The sequence below is a fragment of the Nannospalax galili genome, unplaced genomic scaffold, assembly GCF_000622305.1.
Source record: "Nannospalax galili isolate Female #2095 unplaced genomic scaffold, S.galili_v1.0 scaffold263, whole genome shotgun sequence".
NCBI classification, from domain to species: domain Eukaryota; kingdom Metazoa; phylum Chordata; class Mammalia; order Rodentia; family Spalacidae; genus Nannospalax; species Nannospalax galili.
Window position 1 is genome coordinate 2,707,891 of NW_008350402.1, and position 20,401 is coordinate 2,728,291.

Below are 20,401 nucleotides of genomic sequence, written 5' to 3' on the forward strand. Positions count from 1 at the left end.
CCTCCATTACTCTGTAGTGTAGGCTTGACAAGGCTTCTATTTCTAGACTTCACCACTGTCCCTGATCAGGAGCTTTCTAGCACTGTCTTTACAAAAATGAAGTCATCCTACACCTAAGAAATCCTCATGTAAACCATGCTATGTTCCTGGAAATGATATTGTAAATCAAAGTGGACTTATTTCCTGCTAGTAAGGAATGTCTAGAGATTAAGTTCTTGACATAAGACAGATGGCTCATTTTTATAGCAACAAAAACAAACACTATATTTCATCATACTCCAAGACACCACACACTTTTTTGGGGGAACATAAATACAACTGATTTTATTAAAATATCTCAAGTAACATATACAGAATTGTGTTTGTAATATATGAAAGCAAAGGACGATATTTAAAAGGATGTGCTTACTATAAGCAGAAATTTATATGTAATTTAAATCTAATTTCCATAGACCATATGACAGCAAAAATATCTGTGGGGAATTTTCTGTTGTGTGTGAGAGATACTGGATAAACTGCAGAATGCTAGGCCAATAAGCAAAGTAAGCTGGGTTTTTTAATAGGTTAGAAGAATGTATTTCAAAATATTACTTGGGACTGGGGAGCTGGCTCAATGATTAATCACACGGGCTGTTCTTGTAGAGGACCCAGGTTCAGTTCCCAGCACCAACGTGGCAGTTAAAACCTGTCTTTAAGTCCATTTCCAGGGGAATCCAATGCCCTCCACTGGCCTTTGAGGCTATTGCACACACATACTGCAGTTACATACATGCAAGCAAAACATACACATAAAATAAAAATAAATTAAAGACTACAATATTATGACTTGATTTATGCATTTTTTTCTAGCACAAGTCCCTGCAAACTACATATTATAAAATATGCAGAACTATCCTCAAAAGTAAGAAAAAATCCTAAATGGACTATATAAATATTGAAATTTAGGTAAGATTTATAGTTAAGCCAATGTTGTTATTCAAATTTTTTAGGTCACTCTTCCTGAAAAAGGAGAGAAGTAACCAGAAAAATGTGCTAGATTTGGAAGCACAGCATGCTGGGAAGAAACCCTCCTCATTAGTGTTTTCTCTAATGCCCTGATGCCCTTTTCTTATATATTTTTTTCTTAACTGAGAATTTCATACATGCATATAATGCACTTTGATCAAGTCTACCCCCATTCCCTCCCCTAAAAGTCCTCCATAATTCTCTGACCACTAGACATCACAGACTTTTATAAGTCTGTATAAGCTGATTAATGTATGCTGTAATTTGAATAATACAATAACAAACTCTAACAATATATTAGTTTGCTTCTGCCTGTAATTTTCTTTTCTTTTGGTGCTGGGGATTGAACCCAGGACCTCAAACATGCTAATAAGCTCATGCTTTGCTTTTGAGCTATGCCCCCACTCTGCCAGTCTTTAATTTTCTACAAAGAATCAGAAGATGAAAGAATACTTCCAACCAGACTACAGGCTTCAGAAGGGGTTTTCTCAAGTAGTTTTCTCAGGTGTCTGTCTTTTGAAGAAACTCACTCAGTGTGAAGCCTTCTTTTCTAGATTACTCTGTATTAGGACAGACATTAGAGAGGTGGGTCAGCCCTTAAAGCCTTGGTTTCTTTTAAAGCTTCTATCTCTTCCTCTAGCAACACTCTGTAGTCTAGGTGTCAGAAAACACAGATCTGCCTTTAAAACAAATGAAGGTTACATCTTTGATTTCCACCACACAGCCACATCACAGAATGACAAAAGTCTTGAGTTCTGATTTCAATTATGGCCAAACAAAGCACACTGCTTTCAAGATTATAAAAACAAGTCTTTCAATAGTCCAGCATAAATAAAAACACTGGCATCTGGCTTACAAAGCAGTCTTGTCTCAGTTTTGTTAGTAAGTCAGTTCTTCAAAATCTGATTACCTCTAGATGAGTAAATGGACTCTAGGATACACAAGGCAGAAACTTAAAAAAATCATAAGGGCAGTGCATTAGGAGGCCTTGATTTTTCAAAATTATCACTCTCTCCTTACTTTTTATGATATCTTAATTATGAGAGTAATAACTGATTATTACTAAAAGTTCAAGCATTATAGAAATATATAATGTGAGACAATTAAATAAACCTAAAAATGAATTACTATACTGTTAGTTCTGAAACTTTTTTTCTTACTATTTCTTGGAGTTCTTTCTTTATAAATGTTTTGTTAGTTGTAAAGTATTATATAGATATACCATCAATTTTAATCAGTATCTTACTGATACATGCTTGAGTTATTTCTAATTTTTCTCTCTGACACTACTATTCATATATACAGTATATTTTTTTTGCAAATTTGTTTAAGTTTTCTTGTTGGAAATGTTAAGAAATGGACTTGCTAGGGTAAAAAGTGTAATCTGATTTTCTAACGATGATTATCCAACTTCCTAACAAAATATCCATACCAAAGACCTCTTCAACCATCAAAATTGAGAATTCTCTTTTCCTTATGGTCTCCACATTCTTATTTCTCTTGGAATCTTATAGCTGTGAAAATTATGTCCAATCTGTCAAATCTAAACACCAAAAGAATTTGGTGAATGAGACTGCAGATATCTACAAGAACATATCACATTCTCTTTATAAACTCTTACCAAAATCTGAGGAGAGAACATCTCCCGTTTACTTACTATCTGTTGGGTTTCTCATCGGATAGGACTGAGTGTAATTGTTCACACAGTGTATTAACTGTGGACTAATAGAGGCACAATAATTTTCCACTGCTTTGATCTGAGATGGACCAGAAGAGTCTGTTCGAAAAATGGCTTGACAGAATTCTCGGCAGTTCGTGTGAGGAGGCACAATAATTTTCCACTGCTTTGATCTGAGATGGACCAGGAGAAGAGTCTGTTCGAAAAATGGCTTGACAGAATTCTCGGCAGTTCGTGTGATGACCTGCGTAACTGCAACACACCGATCCCACTAAAAGGAAAAAGAGATGATATTGAATGGAAACATCTTTTTGTTAACATTGACTCATCATCTTAATGATGAAATGGTCCATTTTTCTGAATTTGAGAAATAAAACCGTTCCATAGAAGACAAACTCTCAAAATCAGTTCTATTGTAGGCATAGTCATGGGGACAATCGAATGCTCATGGAGATGCGACAGTCACTATTCACCAACTTAGACTCGTTCTCTCTGGTCATCTGGATTCCTACAAAAGCAGTACTATGGCTCTGAAAGAATGTGGAAGCACTTGGAAGTATGTCTGGTTCTCATGATGATTTGGGAAAATATGATGGCATTTGAGGCACGAAGGTCAGGGCTCCTAAACATCCTGCAAAGCACAGTACAGTCTTACACAGTCAAAACTGCCTCCCCAAATGTCAAGAGAACGTATGCTGAGAGCCACTGAAACAGGCTCTTTCCACACTGTATTTGTGGAGACTTACACAGAATAGCAAAACAAACAAAACCAAGGAAAAACAACACCCATATGCCTCACATTAATAAAACAGGAGCAGTAAAAACTAAGAGAGAGCAGGATAACTCAGTAAATTTAACAAATGTGTACTGTGAAGGAAAAAAAATCTCAAAATTTTTATACAGTTTGAATATTTGCAAGACTATTCCTATATTGTGATAGTTTTCATTTCATAACTGATATTATCTGTCTCAAGTAAAAGCCAAATCAAAGTCGTTTAAAGTAAATGACTCTATATTTTTATATTAAAAAAAATTCAAAGCCAGATGTGGTGACACACACCTATAATCACATAGTACTTGGGAGATAGAGGCAGGATGATTAGGAATTTATGGTTAGCCTAGGTTCTATGGGACATTCTCTCAAAAGCATCAAACAAGCAATACAACAACCTCCCTACCCCAAGAGTGGTGGTACATACTTCTCATCCTAGCAGTTGAGAGGCTGAGGCAAGATTTAAATTCAAGGTCAGAACCAGTCCAAAACAAACAAACAGACAAACAAGCAACTACAACAGGCTGCCATTTAAAGTATAGGGGAAGAGAAATGAGCAGTTGAAGTGCAGGTGTGGGAATCATAATGAAGAGGGGTGGGTAGGACAGCGCTGAAGAGAGCTGTAGTAGGTAAGTGGCTGGAAGAGGGTTACAGAGGGACAGCTAAGAATTCCTAGACAATTATTAGGGATGGCTACGGAGGAACCAGAATGTAGGTACCTGTGAATTCCATAGACAAATGAACAGGAAATTCAGGTGGCTTTAAGAAATAATGATAAGTCATATGCAAGTTAACAAAAAGGGGACTGTATTAATAGATGTAAGACAAGACCCAGTTCCCTGGACTGGGAAACTGTTCCATACTATAGTATACTTGTTTTTGACTTGGAACTACTCCTGAGTCTGTTGTGCCTATTCCCAGAGTCTGAGTTCATCACAATGAGTGATTACTTTTCACTATTAGTTTGTATGTGTGGTGCTGGGGACCACAATAAGGGTCTTAGATATGCTAAGTGCACATTCTCAATTAAATTACCTCTCTAGCCCCACAAAGAACAATTATGGTTGTATTTATCAGCATAAATCCCAATGGGGATAAATTAGGAATAAATTAGAAGTGGTAGTGGGGAATGGTGAGGGAAAAAATGGTAAAACAGGACCCGATGCCTATCTTGATTCCCTTGTAAGGTTAGCTCCCTTGCCAGGCAGTGTAGGAGGACCTAAGATTGCATGCCAAAGACAGTCTGGGACATTTTGAACTAAGCTTCAGTTTGAAAGGGCAGAAGTACAGGCAGCTTGCTATTCTTTAATATACCACCCTACCAAGCTAATCCAAATAACTATTCCTTGGGTGTCTTTTCCCTTCTCTAACTGATGCTCTTGATAATCCCTTCATGTGGTTTGCTGTTCCTCCAATCTCCACTGTCCATTTTTTTATTTTTATTTTTTACCATTGTGCACAGTTTATTTACCAACTCCATGAAGTCACCTCTAAACACCCCTTTAGTACAATCCCTTTCCTCTAACTGTAGCATTTTATCAGGGCTCTACCTCACATCCTAGTCTAGCTTAGAATTCTTTGTCCAGAGGTTATGTCCTCCACAGATGTGTGTCTGCCTTACACCAAGCAAGCACTCACTAAATGTCTGCTGAATGAACTAAGAGGCAGTCTTGGGCAAGGGTTACACTACACAACAGGGATGTACTCAACCCATGAAGGCGACTTTATTACTGGTATTATCTTCTACCACATATACCCCTAGTGTCTGCTTTATAAATCTGTAACTGGGACACAGGGATTGTCACAATGCATGAGTGACTTGAACACCCCAGAGGCAACTGCCTAGCAGAGTACTGTGTCCACATTCCTCCAGATGACTTATTAACAGGTATAATGCCAGGGGCTGGGGAATCAGCAGTTCAACTGCTGATCATGTTCTGTAAACGGTCTTGTTCTTTGGACTGTGTATAACCATCAACAAAATACTTACTTTCATTTCTGCTAATGCAACTGAAAAGAGCATTCTGTAAATTAAAGAAAAACAAATAAATTAACAAACAGAATTTCTAATTTTATACCATTTTAGAGTTATACGGAAATCAAGATAACAAACTATTCTTTTTGTCTAAGGCTGAAAACATAGAAGCTATGAAATGATTCCCTGATGAGAAGGAAATCATCTTCTAACACATACTGGGGATCACACTGAGCGATACACTGAAACAGCAAGCCAAGTTTTTGTAAGATGTATTGATGCATTAAGGTATGTATGTGTGGAGGGGACAATGCATTAATCTCAACTGCTTCTTATAGGACATAAAATAATTTCCATTCATTAAATCACTATACTTTAGGACTGAAGTGACCTTAGATAGCACCTTTGATTGTTTTCAGACATGACTGTGCAATAGAATCATCCAAACATCCAAGGCTTCAACCTATAATACAAAAATTAATATTTTATATACGGCTTCAAATGCTTCTTATGTAGCCTTTCTAAGATCACAGTTTAGGAAGTTCACTAGCATTTTTGAGGGGAAACATTTCCTCAGCAAGAAAAGATACCTGTCCTAGACCATAGAAGGCATCAAAACAGAGCTCGAGATCAGAATTATTGTTTCTAGAAGTCTTACTATTCAGAAAACATCCTGTAATTAAGTCACTGCAGGGAAAATAAGAGAAAACAAGACAAAGAAAAACAAAAACAAACCCCAAAAACTCCTTGTCTAAAACCATTGGGATATTCAGGACTTGTCAGCTACGAGTTGTATCACTCATAACCGGAAGAGAATCATTTATTAAACACATCAGCATACGTAAAACATGGAAGGGAAGCAAATGTATCCTTACTGTCAAATCAAGATAGTTTTAGCTAAATCACTATATAGCTAAGTGACTGCACTTGTTAAGGACCAGCTTCAGGGAGGGATAGTGGCATATGCTTGTAATCCCAGCACTTGGGAGGCTGAGACAGGAGGATCATGAGTTCAAATCCAGTTTAGGCTACACAGTGAGTCTGAGAACTTGTCTCAAAAAATCCTAAGAGGGAAAAATATAAATAAGTAAAAAAAAAACAAGTAAGCAAGCAAGCAAACAAACCACAACAGCTTTATTAACATTGAAAACTTAGTTTCAAAGGCTGAGAGGCTGAGGTAGGAGGAGTGCATCAGTTTGAGACCAGCCTGGACTATATAGTAGTTTAAGGCCATTCTAGGCTACAGTGTAAGTCCTGTTTCAAAAAGCCCAAAGTTGATTTATATAGTTGGCAAAGCTGCACTGCATCCACTTTCTTTATCTAATAATACCCCATTGTAGGAAAAAGCCACACTTGATTTATTTATTTAAAGTAAAACTAAAATAAAATAAAATCCCTAGGCTTCACAGGCACAGGTAATGAATTCCCCAGCATGAATTCTTTCTGCTAGAGTTTGTGGAACAATAGAAATATGTGAAAAGCAAATATATTCTTAGTATTCTTAAGAGCAATCTTGCTTGTATTTCTCTTCATTCCTGTCCACCAGCCTGAGGAACATTTACAAAATAAAATAATCTAAGCAAATATTAAAAAGTAGTATGCTACCAACTCTCTAGCAATTTCTGACTTAATGAATGACACTTTTTTTTTTTTGGCTTTTTGAGACAGGATCTCCCTGTAGTCCCAGCTGTCCTGGATTCACTATGGAGACCAGGCTGGCCTCGAACTCACAAAGATCCACCTGCCTCTGCCTCCCAAGTGCTGGGATTAAAGGCGTGCGCCACCATACCTGGCAATGAATGACACTTTTATTGCCCTTCTTTCTTAAAAATTTTTAAATTTATTTAAATTTTATGTGTATGAGTGTTTTGCCTGCATGTGTGTGGTGTACTATGTGCATGAAGTGCCCACACAGGCCAAAAGGTGTTGGATCCCCTGGAACTGGAGTTGCCAATAGTTGTTAGCCATCACACGGCTGCTGGGAACTGAACCCAGTTCCTCTGAAAGAGTAGCCAGTGCTTTTAACTCCTGAGCTATCTCTCCAGTTCCTGCCCTTTTCTTTCTAATAATATGGTGGTTCCTTTTGGTTTTGACTATTTTTGCCTTTATACTTGAAGATTTGTTATCTAGCTGGCTGTGCTGGATTGAAAGAATTGAGCTCCATTTGGGAGATCCTTGTAGATTTTTTAAATTGTTTTTATTTTGCCTTGCATGTATGTTAAGTACACCATGGTGGTGTGTGCTATGCCTACAGAGGCCAAAAGAGAGCATCAGATCCTTTAGAAGGGGAATTATGGATGGTTGTGAACTGCCAAGGGGGTGCTAGGAACTGAACCCAGGTTCTCTGCAAGAGTAGATGGTGCTCTTAACCATTGAGCCATCTCTCTAGCTCCTGTTTTTTTTTAATATTTTGTTTATTATTTTTATTTTATATGTATGAGTGTATTGCCCACATCTATGTAAGTGCATCCGTGTTGTGCAGGGCCCCTGGAGGTTATAAGAGGGCAAGGGTGACAGATTTCCTTGGAACTGAGTTATGGACGGTTGTTAGCCATCATGTGGGTGCTGGGAATTGAACCTGGGCCTTCTGCACAAGCAGCTAGTGATCTTAACCACTGACCCATCTCTCCAGCCCTTTTTTTTTTTTGAGACATAGTCTTGCTATGTAGCCCTGGCTGGCATAGAACTCGCTATGCAATTTAGACCAGGTTGGCTTTGAAGTTACATCAATCTTTCTGCCTTTGTTTCCCCAGTACTGGAATTACATGCATTCACTACCATGCCTAGCTTATAATTATTCTTTTTGTTTTGTTTTGCGACAGGATCTCCCAGTAGCCCCAGCTGGCCTGGAACTTGCTATGCAGACCAGACTGGCCTTTATCTCACAGAGATCTGTCTGTGTCTGCCTTCCAAGTGTTGGAATTAAAGGTATGTGCCACCATGCTGAACTGAAATTATTAAAGTCTCCAAAGCAAGGCGGGCATGGTAGTGTACGCCTTTAATCGCAGCACTTGGGAGGCAGAGGCAGGTGGATCTCTGTGAGTTCCAGGGCAGCCTGGTCTACATAGCGAGTTCCAGAACAGCTGGGGTTACAGGGAGACCCTGTCTCAAAAAGACCAAAAAAAAAAAAAAAAAAAAAGTCCCCAAAGCAGTAGCTATTACCAAGGGTGATTATGCCTCCTAGGGGGCATTTTCTGTTATCACAACTGGGGTGTGTGTGTATATGTGATTAGCATCTAGTGAGTAAAGGCCAGAAACGATGCACACAGGCCAGATCTCCTTGGGTCCCCAAAGGACCCAGATGACAATTCAATCACACCAACAACCAAAAACTCTGTTCTTAGGTTTTTAAATTTGTTCAAGTTGAATTTTTAAATTTTGGCCTTACAAATAAAGAAAATGTCACTTCTTGGTCAGCCTTGTGGATCACTTAGCCTATAAGAGAGGTACTAATGGAAACAAAAACTTCAAGCATCAAAGATCATCTAATCCAATTTTTTTACTTGACAGAAGTCACAGATCAGGGTCAGAAAGGAGAAATACTGTGCCAGGTAGCTTCAATTGTCAACTTGACACACCTGGGTAGAGGGAACTTCAACTGAGGAATTTCCTCCATTGAAATGGCATGTGGGGTATTTTCTTGATTGTTGAGTGATGTGGAGGGCTCAGCTCACTGTGGGTGGTACCATCCCTAGGCAGGTGGTCCTGAGTTGTAGAAGAAAGGCTAAACACAGGCCTGGGGAGCAAGTCAGTAAGCAGTGTTCCTCTATGGTCTGTACTTCAGTTCCTGCCCTGAGCTCTTGCTTGGGTTTCCCTCCATGATGAACTGTAAACTTAAGGTGAAATAAACCCTTTTCTCCACAAGTTGGTTTTGGTCAGTGTTTTTATCACAGCAATAGACACAAACTAGGACAGAAATTGGTAGAGGGAGTAGAATATTGCTGTGATGGATCTGACCATATGTGTCTGGGAGGATTGTGGAAGTTTAGACTGGAAAAGTGCTTGAAGCTCCATGAGCTGTTCTGTAGGAACTTGAAAGATAATGTTGAAAGAGGTGTAGATGATGGAGGCCTGAATAATAAAGCTTCAAAGGAAGCATAGGCTCTATCAAGGCTATTTGTGTCATATATTTTGAATTAAGAATTTTTGGAAGAGAAACCTTTTGTGTTTTACTGGGATAATTGATGCTAGTCAGCTGGGGCTGGAAAATCAGCTGTGAGCAATCACAGTATCAGTATCACTGAGTGAAATCCTCTGGGAAGTTTTCCTCTGCTGTGGTCCAGAGGGGGCCCAAGACACTATCCCAAGCCAGAAGAAGGACTTGGTAATGTCTAAGAATCTCCTACATGGTACTGGTTTTGAAGGCATGATGGGGTCATGGAGAACTGCTGAGGTTTGGCACTGTGAGAGGACAGGAAAGGTCACTGGTGAAAATGTAGCCTCAGTTGTGAAGACCCCCAGGATTGAAGGGGTCATGGAAAGGATCTGAGGCTTGGCATCATGTGGGCCAGAACAAGTCCTTGGTGAAGGTGCAGCCTCAGTAACAATGGAGACCCCAGCATATTGGAGATGCCAGGACCACAGGATGACCACCAAGGACAGTGGCAAGTCTAGAGTGGAGGCAGCCTGAGCCTATGAGACAAACTGTGTGTGCTGTGGACAGCAGGGCCAGAGAAGTGGAGCTGCCCAAACCATTTGGCGTCCAGAAGATTGTGGGTGAATCCCAGATATCCAACTCTGAGCTACAATGATGGACTTTGGTTTTGCTTATGTATGCCCAGTTCTTTCCTTTTGAAATAAGACAGTATGTAACTTGTTTTGGATTTTACAGGCACCCACATTTAAGAGACTTTTAAGAAACTGAACTTCTGAAGTGTTTGAATTTTTAAGGACTGTGGGACTTTTAAAGTCATGCTGTTTAATATTGTAATAACATGAGATCTTGGGGATAAGAAATGGAAAGATTGGGGCTGGAGAGATGGCTCTGGTTAAGAGCACTGGCTTCTCTTAGAGGATCTGGGTTTGATTCTCAATACCCACATGGGGGCTAACAACCGCCTGTTGTTCCAGTTCCAGGGGAACTCAGCACCGTCTTCTGACCTCCTTGGACATTGCAGGACATGGGCTTGCTTACACACATGGGGGCAATATACTCATACACATATAATAATAATAACTAAAATATTTTTAAAAGAAAAGGAAAGGTTGTGGTTTAATAGTAATGTGTTTGTGTGTCAAGTTGATTTTCCTGATTACTGAGTGATGTAGGAGGGCTCAGTCCACTGTGGGTGGTGCCATGCTTAGGCAGATGGTCCTGGCTTGTAAAAAACAGGCTAAGCACAGGCCAGGGGAGCAAGCCAGTAAGCAGCATTCCTCCATGGTCTGTAGTTCAGTTCCTGCCCTGGTTTCCCTCCATGATGAACTATAAACTGAAGGTGAAATAAACCCTTTCCTCCCCAAGTTGGTTTTGGCCAGCGTTTATCACAGCATTAGAAAGTAACTAGGACAGTATCTACAGGTTCTAGTTTTCCTCACAAACAAGGGCTGGCAAACTATGGTACACAAGCCAACTCTTGCCTGCCACCTGTTTTTGCACATAAAGCTTTAATGAAACACTCACATGCATTGCTTCTATACTTTGTGTGGCTACTTCATATCATCCATGCTGATGGCAGAGCTGAACAGACCATATGGTCTGCAAACCTAAAGTAGTCACTAAACTGCCTTTTTTAGAAAGTTTGCAAACTGCCTAAGAAGAAGGAAAAAAGCAAAGCTGTCTCCCTGATGTCACCTGCTGAGTACAGTGATGTCCTCCAAGCAATTCTCACTTAATGTTCACAGACAGACCTTCCGTAGAGAGGTTCACCTGACTTTGTTCAATGAAAAACTTTATTTTCACACAGAGCACCATTAATGTTAATATCATCTTTACATCTTTACTCATTCTAAGGTTTGAAAGTATGTGCGGCCACTCTAGTGATGTATAATGACCTCATCGGTCTTCTGATAAACCCATCTTGATTTTACAGACTGATCACATCCAACTTTGATGAAGGATTCCTACTTTAATTATATTATAAATCTTTAAATTAAAAAAATTATTTGTATTTTATTTGTGAGAGTGTTTTGCTTGCATGTAAATGCACCACATATGTGCAAGCCCGCAGAGGCCACAGAGGGCATCAGATCCCCTGGAACTGAATTTACAGATGGTTGTGGGCCACCATGTGGATGCTGGGAACTGAACCTGGGTCCTCTTAACTGCTGAGTCATCTTTCCAGCCTCTGATCCCACCCAACTTTGATGAAAGATTTCTATGTTTATTATAAAAAATCCTTTTTTTTTTAAGGCAGGCGAGCCTCAAACTGGTATTCTTCCAGTTTGTGTTACCATGCCTGATTATCAGGAACTCTCTTAGCTGCTTAAGCCATTGTTGATTAGTTGACAGGGCTTAAGAAATACGCATAATGAGTTACACGGTTGCTGTGTAGCACTAGCTGGCCTGGAACCTACTATGTTGACCAGGCTGACCTCGAACTCAGATCTACCTGCTTCTGCTTCCAGAGTGCTGGGATCACAGCTGTGCACCACCAGGCTCCACCCTGAATTACTTCATTTCTTAAATCACCCATCCTGGAGTCCTAGCCAGTCAATAAAGTCTTTCAAATAAATGTCTGATCACCCTCTGGTGGCAACATCAGGAAGTGTTTATATTCAGCATGAAGCCTCTTTTGATCTTCTGCTAACCAATACCCAACTTACTTAAGAACAAATAAAAACTACAGTGGTACTAGGGTAAGGCTCTCAGAAACCTAAGGAACATGTTGATGTACTGAGGTTGACAGGATCCCGAGAGCTTAAAATCTCAAAGCCTTCATTATCCATCTGGAAACCCCGAAGTATGCAACAAGCAAAGGGCAGAGCCAGAACTAGACCCCAGACTGCTCTACTAGCACTCTTCCACGAGACTGGATAGTGAGAACAGCCTAATATGTTTCTGAATGCAGCCAAAACAAGGTGTAATCACAACCATAGAGTAATCAATTGGACCAGTCTATTTTTTTTGATCAGTTTGTTTTTAATACCAACATTTTAAATTATGAAACACAAACAAATGCTTTTTTTTTTTTGCCTTTTTGAGACAAGGTCTCATGTAGCCCAGGCTGGCCTTGAACGTCCTATTTTTTTTTTTTTTTTCGTTTTTTTTTTAATACCAAATTTTTAAATTATAATACCAAAAAAAAAGTAATTTTTTTTTTTTTTTGCCTTTTTGAGACAAGGTCTCATGTAGCCCAGGCTGGCCTTGAACTCTTGTCTATAGCCAAGGATGACTTGATCCTCCTGCCTCCATCTTCCAGGACATATAGTTTAATTTCTCTGCCTCCCAAGTGCTGGGATTAAAGGTGTGCACCATCACACCCAGCTCCAAATTAGTCTTTAAAGCATTCTGGGAGAGTGCAGACAGTAGGGGAATTAGAGATAGGAAGGTTGGTTTGATAGCTACTGACATAGTCCAGTGACGTGGTATAAAGGCCTGAGCTAAGGTAACAGCAGGATCTGGAAAGGATCCTGACTTAAGTTATATTTAGGAGACAAATCTTTAGGGTTTGACAGTAATTTGTGAAAAATGATGAGAAATAGGAAAGGATAGATAGTATTTGTTAGGCTTTTAGTTGATTATATCTGGGAAGACTACTGTTCAACACAGTAATAAGTATAAGAAAAAGGATAAGTGTCTCTTTTGGAACATGTGGAGTGTATGTATGTGTGATTATATAGGGGTAAGGAGAGAAATGCAGGTAGAGGATATGGGGAAATTAAGAATTAACTTGATTTTAAATTTTTGGTTGATTTGGTTATTGCTCCAATGAAACATCAAAAGTAAACCTATCTAATGGTAGTTTCAGAAGCCTAGTGTGAAGTTAACTGAAGATTCTGAAACTGTCATTACATAGGGGCAATTAAAGCCGGGGCTGGGGAAGCAGCTCAGTGGAAGAGCACTTGTCTAATATACATGATACCTGGAGTTCAATTCCCAGTACCACAAAAATAAACAAAAAACTATGAAAACAAATGAAACTGCCTAGCTGGAAGATTGTAGCCATTTAAGATTAGACCAGATCACAAACTAATCTGCCATGATCAGCCCCTTTAGGGACGATCTCATTCAGGTAATGTATGAACTGGAAAGGAAATAAACAGCAGCAAAGAGACAAAATAGAAGTTACTTCCTCTTCAACCACAATGCAAATATCATAGAGCAAACAACAGTGGAATCTGATCAGTTTTATACTACTGTAAGCCAGTACTGCAGGACCTCATAGGTTTCGCTCTTTTTGGAGCTCATCAGCTGCAGGTAACGGCTCAAATCTGCTCTGATACAGTCTACCTAAATAGCACTATGATTCAGAATGCCTTCAATCAGTCTTCTATTTGTTATATCCCCCCCCAAATTTTTAAAATGTAATTCTCAAGTATTGTTTATACATTTATTTATTTTGTGTGAGTATGCTTACTATGTGTTTGGCTGAGTGTATACCATGAAGTGTGTGTAGAGGCCAACTTGCAGGACTAGGTTGTCTCCTTCCACCATGTGGGCTCTGTGGATTGATCTCAGGTGATCAAGCTTGGCAGTAAGCACCTTTACCCAGAACTACTCTGAAGTTCTGAGGGAAGTACTTTTCAGATACAGGTTAAAAAAAAAGAAATGCAGAGGTGCAAGAAGATCGTCAGTCAGCCCTCCTATCCTTAGCTGAAATTCTCTAGCTAAGGGAGTTAGCAGCAACCCCCATCCCTACCCCTGCCCCAGCCTTTCTGTTCTGATTGGAAATGCCAGATCAGCAAAGTGTTTTTCATGCTTGTGCAAAGACCTAAGTCTGGGAACTACATAAAAAAAACCACTAGGTATGGTGACACATACTTGTTATCCTAACTCTCAGGAGGCAGAGACAGACAGATCCCTGGGGCTCACTGGCCACCCAGGCCAGCCTGGTGAGCTCCAGATCAAAGAGAGACCTTGTCTTAAAACAGAACAAAAAAAAAAAAAATAAAACAACAGAAAAGAAAGGTGGGGCTGACAAGATGGCTCAGCAGACGAAGGCACTTGCCATACAAGCCCGGTGACCTCAGTTTGACCCCCAGAACCCACGTAAAGGTGGAAGGAAAGAACTGACTCACAAAGTTGTGTCTTCTGACCTCCACAGGAGTGCTATGGCACACACATATACATCACTCACACACATAAATATAAATAAATAAATAAATACCAAGGAGAATAGCTCCTAAGGAGCAACATGAAGCTGACCTCTGGCCACCACAACCATGCACCACCCCCCATACCAACATGAACACAGGAACACACACAGTAAATAAAACCCCATTTCTCTCTTTCATTTACTCTCAAAATTCAAGGGGTAATTCAAGACTGATGGTGGGCATGACAACTCTCATTTTTTAGACCTATATTCCTAACTAACTCCGAGACATGAGTCTTGGCCTACTGCTTTGATTTCTAGTCTCTTCCCACTGTGTATGCCATTGTTACTGTGCATTTCAGTTCTTTTCAAAACCCAGTATTTCATTATTGTTATTTTTATATATCCTTTTATAGCTCAAATAATTTTCTGTCTAAAGTAGATTTTTTTTTCCCCCAAACTCCTTTTTGGAGAAGGACTTTTAGAAAGACTCCAGTAATGGCAATTTTCTGTTTTGTTACTTCAGAATGTCTTTTTTTTTGGTCTTTTTGAGACAGGGTCTCGCTGTGGCCCCAGCTGTCCTGAAACTTGCTATGTAGATCGCGCTGGCCTCGAACTCACAGAGATCTACTTGCCTCTGCCTCCCTGAGTGCTGGGATTAAAGGCATGCACCACCATGCCCAACAAAACATTTTTTTCTTTTTTAAAAGTTAGTTGTTTTATATAGCTATACAAAGTTCTTAATGTTTCTTTGGCAATGGAATCTTACAACTTTATAAAGTTACCTTTGTCTATGTATTATGCATACACAGTTGACTGACAAAATTCTCTACTGTTCAGCACTCTAGGGAAATAAGCTACTCCAGAATTTGAACAAAAAAGAGAAAAGACACAAGTGCATATTCTCTCTCTCTCTCTCTCTCTCTCTCTCTCTCTCATTTTATTTAAGAATATAATAATCGGCCAGGCATGGTGGCACACACCTTTAATCCTAATGTGCAGGGGCAGGGGCTGGTGGATCTTTTTGAGTTCAAGGCCAGTCTGCTTTACTTTACATCAAGAGTTTCAGGTCATCCAGGGCTACACAGTAAGACCTTGACTAAAAATAAACAAATAAATAAATAAATAATAAAAATGGTTGAGTCCCCAAATGCTAAACTTTTCAGGACCCATCCCACTTTGCCTGTTGCCTATCTAAGTATATTCTCAGTCACAAAAAGGCCTGTCCTTCTCTTTGGCTTCTACATGAGCCATATGCATTTTTACTAGCATGCCCATGAGCCACAGCCTTGTAACAAATCATACAAATTCCTCCTGGCCTCACTCTTTGGTAAAATTTTCCTTGGAGCCTCCAATGTGCTTGTTCCTCTGCTTTAGAATACCCTTAGTTCTTGTGCATTCAGTGCGTATTTTAATTAATTTGATCGAATTAGATATAACTCTTTAGTATTTGAAGTTAAGCTATACAAAGTTTAATTAGAATTTTAACTTATGTCTGACTCCAAAGTTTGTGCCTTTTCTAATACATAAGGCTTTGCCTCTCATCCAATAAATACTGTTGAGATGCCTAAGAAGCCAGACTGTAAAACTGGCCTAACAATGCTTTACATTTAACTGGATTATCTTAGGTTGGTTAGAATAAAACAGAATCTTAAATGGCATTATAATTTGCAAACCTTATTTAGGTAAATTCCCTCAAAGAAACTTGGAGCAACTTTCAAATAAAGATAAAGATAATAAGCTCTTCTGAATGTAATTTGTCCAAGCTCTGAATCTATAATCAAACCTCACAAGAACTATCCTTCTGGGTAAATGCTACTTCTGAAACTGTAAACCTAAAGGAATGGCTTCAACATCTCCAAGTTCCTCTCAGGGACCACTCCAAGGTTAAGGTAAAGACATTAAAGGCCCTGTTTTATAAACGATTATGATGTTAATAGGGAATGAGAAAGTTAAAATAAGCTGCATTATACCAAACTCGTCCACTTCATAGCCATTCACAATCATTCTTGCTAGGCTGGACTTCATAGTGACGTTTGGGGTGTGTAAAGCAGAACCACTTGCCTGCATGAAAGTGTGCTTCTCTTTATTTCTAAATAGTATGTAAGAAATCAAGCTGAATCTTGAATTATTTCAGGTGTCAGTTTTTAATATGAAAATAAAGAACTTATATGTCCTGTAGACTTTTAGGGAGAATGGCTGCTTAATTCTAGGCCAAATAGAGAAGGGCAGACTGGGAAGAGCAAACTGTTCTTATCTCTATCATAGGACAGCGTTCGTCTCTCTTACCTTTCCTGTCTCGTCCTTCATCAACACATATTGGCAGACTTCCTAGGGCAATGCAGAAATCCAAACAAGAGAAGGAAGCACACTAAAGTAATGGAGGACAGGCTACAGGAGATGGACAGTGTCAGACATCATGTGGAAGAAAAGAAGGAATTATCACAGTTAGCCACTTGTTAAAGAGAAACTCAAATTGGTCACTTTAAAGGTAGAGGTAAGAAAAAAAAAGATCCTTTACTTTTTTTGTAACAAGGCTCTTTTCAGTAAGAACAGAGGAGAGTTGAAGTTAATTTGGAAATTTTTTTTTCAGAGAAACAGATATAACTTAGCAAACAGAACAAAGGGACAAAGGAGAAATAAGACTCTGGTTTAAAATGTTTATGAAGACGTATAATTATAGACTTTGAGAAAAGAAAAAAATAATCAAAACTGTAATGCAGAAGCAGTGGAAAATTATTCTGTTTCTTTTCCAAGAATCAGACTATTAACAGTCATAGGAATGTCACTGTTTAGAGATAAACATGATGAATGAGGACTGTGCATTTAAGTCTCTTAATTACGTGACCTTACAACTGAAACTAAAAGCATCACACTCCACGATGGGATTCTAGGAAATGAACACCCAAAGGAGTTCTGCCTGTCAGGAATGATCTTTTGTGCACATCTGAATGTTGTAAAATCTCCTCTGCTCCAACTCTAATACCCCCCACCTAGATACCACAGTGCTTGAAATCCCATCACTGGGAGACAAATTTCCGATCTGTAACATTTCCTCAATGCAAGCTGTTAGGAACATGTGAAGTTACATTAGCAGTGTGGTTTTGTTTGTTTTTATTTCTTCTTGATAGAGGTAGTTTATAAAAATGGACACCTAGATGGGTCTGGAGATAGGAAAAAGGGTAAAAGAGGATATGGAGACTGAAAAATGATTTCAATACCTTGAGTACAACCAGTTGCTTTGTTATGCAAATATTTTATGTAAATTTTTTTGCATGAGCGATATAGGCATTTCTTTAAAATTTGTGGATTTCAATAAAACTCAAAGCTAAAACACATTAGACAAATAACATTTTTGTCAAAGCTAAAATTTCTGCTGAGTTGAAAGTCAATGTTTAAAAATAAATTATTTTTTAAATTTAAGTAATTTTTGTCCATTCTGGTAACATCTGAATATCTAAATTTGTTAAATAAAATCCGTACCTCATATTCTTTTCTGCAAACTTTGGAAATATCATTCTTTGAAGATGCCTAAAAGCCAACAAAAATCTTCATTAATTTTCTGCACATGCTATTTAGCACAAGTCAGAAAAGACCACAAATTAGTATATGTTAATTGTTAATATAATATTCGTCATTTCATCAAGGAAAACCTTATATTCAAATATTTAGAAGTCCCTAAAATTCAACAAATCTCATGCAATGTTTTGGAATAAACGTCACCCTAGGACCTATTCAACACGCTAGAGCTTCAATCTAACTTTTATGGTTTTAATCGCACATAAAACATGGTTCTTTTGTTATTGTGGAAACTAGACGACTTTGAAGGAAATGTAAATCAGAGGACTTTTTTTTAAGCTGAATTCCACTCTAGTGAACTTTCTTGTGAAGCTTTGCCACAGCAAACTTTCTTGTGAAGCTCTGCCAGGGCACTTACAGTTTGCTTTTTCTTTAACCCTTCATATTTAAAGTTTTTTATTAATATTGAGCCAATTTCATCAGAAAAGTACCATGTATAAAGGAAAGCTAAAAAAGAAAAGGTACTACAGCAAACAGTAAAATTATTTTTATATTATTCTTTCAAAAAGTTTATGAAGAAGATGCCATCCTCTCCAGAGCTGAGAAAACTGATGCTCAGAACAGCAGCCAGCTACCATCACATCCAAGTACACATGTCCAAGTGAAAGAAGCAAAAACAGATCTGCTGCCAAGTGGTTATTCTTCCACATGCCATCGGGCTCAGTGTAGACTTTATTCCAGACTCAGGGTATCTGGTCCCTTGTTTCATTTCCTCCAATTCTGTCACCTAGCTCCATGCAGTTTAGAATACAATGATGATGGGGGGTGGGGAGGTGGGGTGGGGATGGATGGATGGACAGATGATGACACACAGAGCAAGAAGCACAATGGGTTGGCAACTGCTTTATGTCCCCAGGATTGCAGTGAAAATCCTGTACAACTCAACATTACCTCAATGCTTGGAGGAAAGCCACAGATAGCTAGGCCATGCAATGCCCAAAGAATATTATATAGGGTACAGAATGGTATTCTATTTAAAAGTGAAGATGGGGGTGAGTGTGGTGACTCATGAATGTAATCCCTGCACTCAAGAGGCAGAGGCAGAAGGACTGTTACAATCTGAAGCCAGTCTGATCTACACAGAGTTCCAGGCCAGTCAGGACTTCACACTGAGGTCCTGTCACAAAAACAACACACACACACACACACGTATGCGTACGTGTACCAACAACAGTGAAGGAGATACTGTTATACTCCAGAGAATTATACCCAGAACAAGCTGTCTAGCTAGTTTTAGACAACTATCTAAATAGCTAGCTTCTCAGTTAAGTTTACACCTACCACTAGGAGCACAGAAGCCAGGAGACCAGTATCATTAATTTGAGGAACTACTAGAAAAACATGCAGTGGGGAACTCAGCAACCTAACCTGAACTGGACCAGAGACACATCAAATCAAAGAGAAGTCATAGCTTACTACAGGAGTCACACTCCTTTTCAGAGCTGAGAAAGGATAAGAGCACATGCTTGAGTAAGGCCATGATGAAAGGAAAAAGGGAAGATGAACACAGAGTAAGGCACCTGTGTCACTGCTCTCATCCAACTAGATGCTAAATCTACATGGCCCCTTGGAGCTGCTAAGCATTGACTCAGCATGCCCTGTGCAAAGGACAAAAGGCCTTGATCCCAATAAATTGTTCTCTTGTGTGGCAGAAAGGAGAAATAATAAAAGAATTTAAAAAGGCTGTGGGTCTCACATGTAGTGGCTACAACTGAGAAACAACAAGCCTAAGGCTAAAGTTGCAATTTTTATAGGTGACCTCCCTGAAGCTATGAAGTAGGCAAGCCCAAAACATGCCCAGCTAAAAACGAAACTGTACTCCATGATGCTTAACAGCTTGACTGTCAGGTGTTACCTGCTTGCATGCTTGTCGACACTCCAAGGTAATAGCCAGCTCACAGCAGCCTAAGCCAACCCAGCCATCAGACTTCTTAAATACACCTGAAAAACACAATGTTGAAAGGTGTTTGGTCAGAAGTAACAACAAAGACAAACTGCACACTGAACTGTCTAAAAGATATTACAAGTCAAAGCAGGTAGGTGTTCATGGGAAACTAACTCAGACACCAGGGCCTCAAAATTACTATTAATTATTTATTGAAGTTTTGTAAATTTCATATAATATATTCTAATTCTATTTAGATCTCCTCCCCTATCTGCACCTCCCCTTACTGCCCCTTGCCCATATATATATATAT

General features: G+C 39.1%; 1 protein-coding gene across 1 annotated transcript in view; it reads right to left on the reverse strand.

Annotated features, from left to right (window-relative positions):
- Positions 1-20,148, reverse strand: part of Reck (reversion inducing cysteine rich protein with kazal motifs) — a 57,887-nt gene extending 37,739 nt beyond the window's left edge. Inside the window, exons 1-5 of the mRNA XM_029570730.1 lie at positions 20,059-20,148; positions 18,108-18,155; positions 5,446-5,479; positions 2,827-2,954; positions 2,663-2,732 (exon numbers count right to left, since the gene is read on the reverse strand). Of these exons, the coding sequence (XP_029426590.1) occupies positions 2,663-2,732; positions 2,827-2,954; position 5,446 (199 nt within the window). The 5' untranslated portion in view covers positions 5,447-5,479; positions 18,108-18,155; positions 20,059-20,148. The remainder of the gene's footprint in view (positions 1-2,662; positions 2,733-2,826; positions 2,955-5,445; positions 5,480-18,107; positions 18,156-20,058) is intronic.
- Positions 20,149-20,401: the final 253 nt, after the last annotated feature.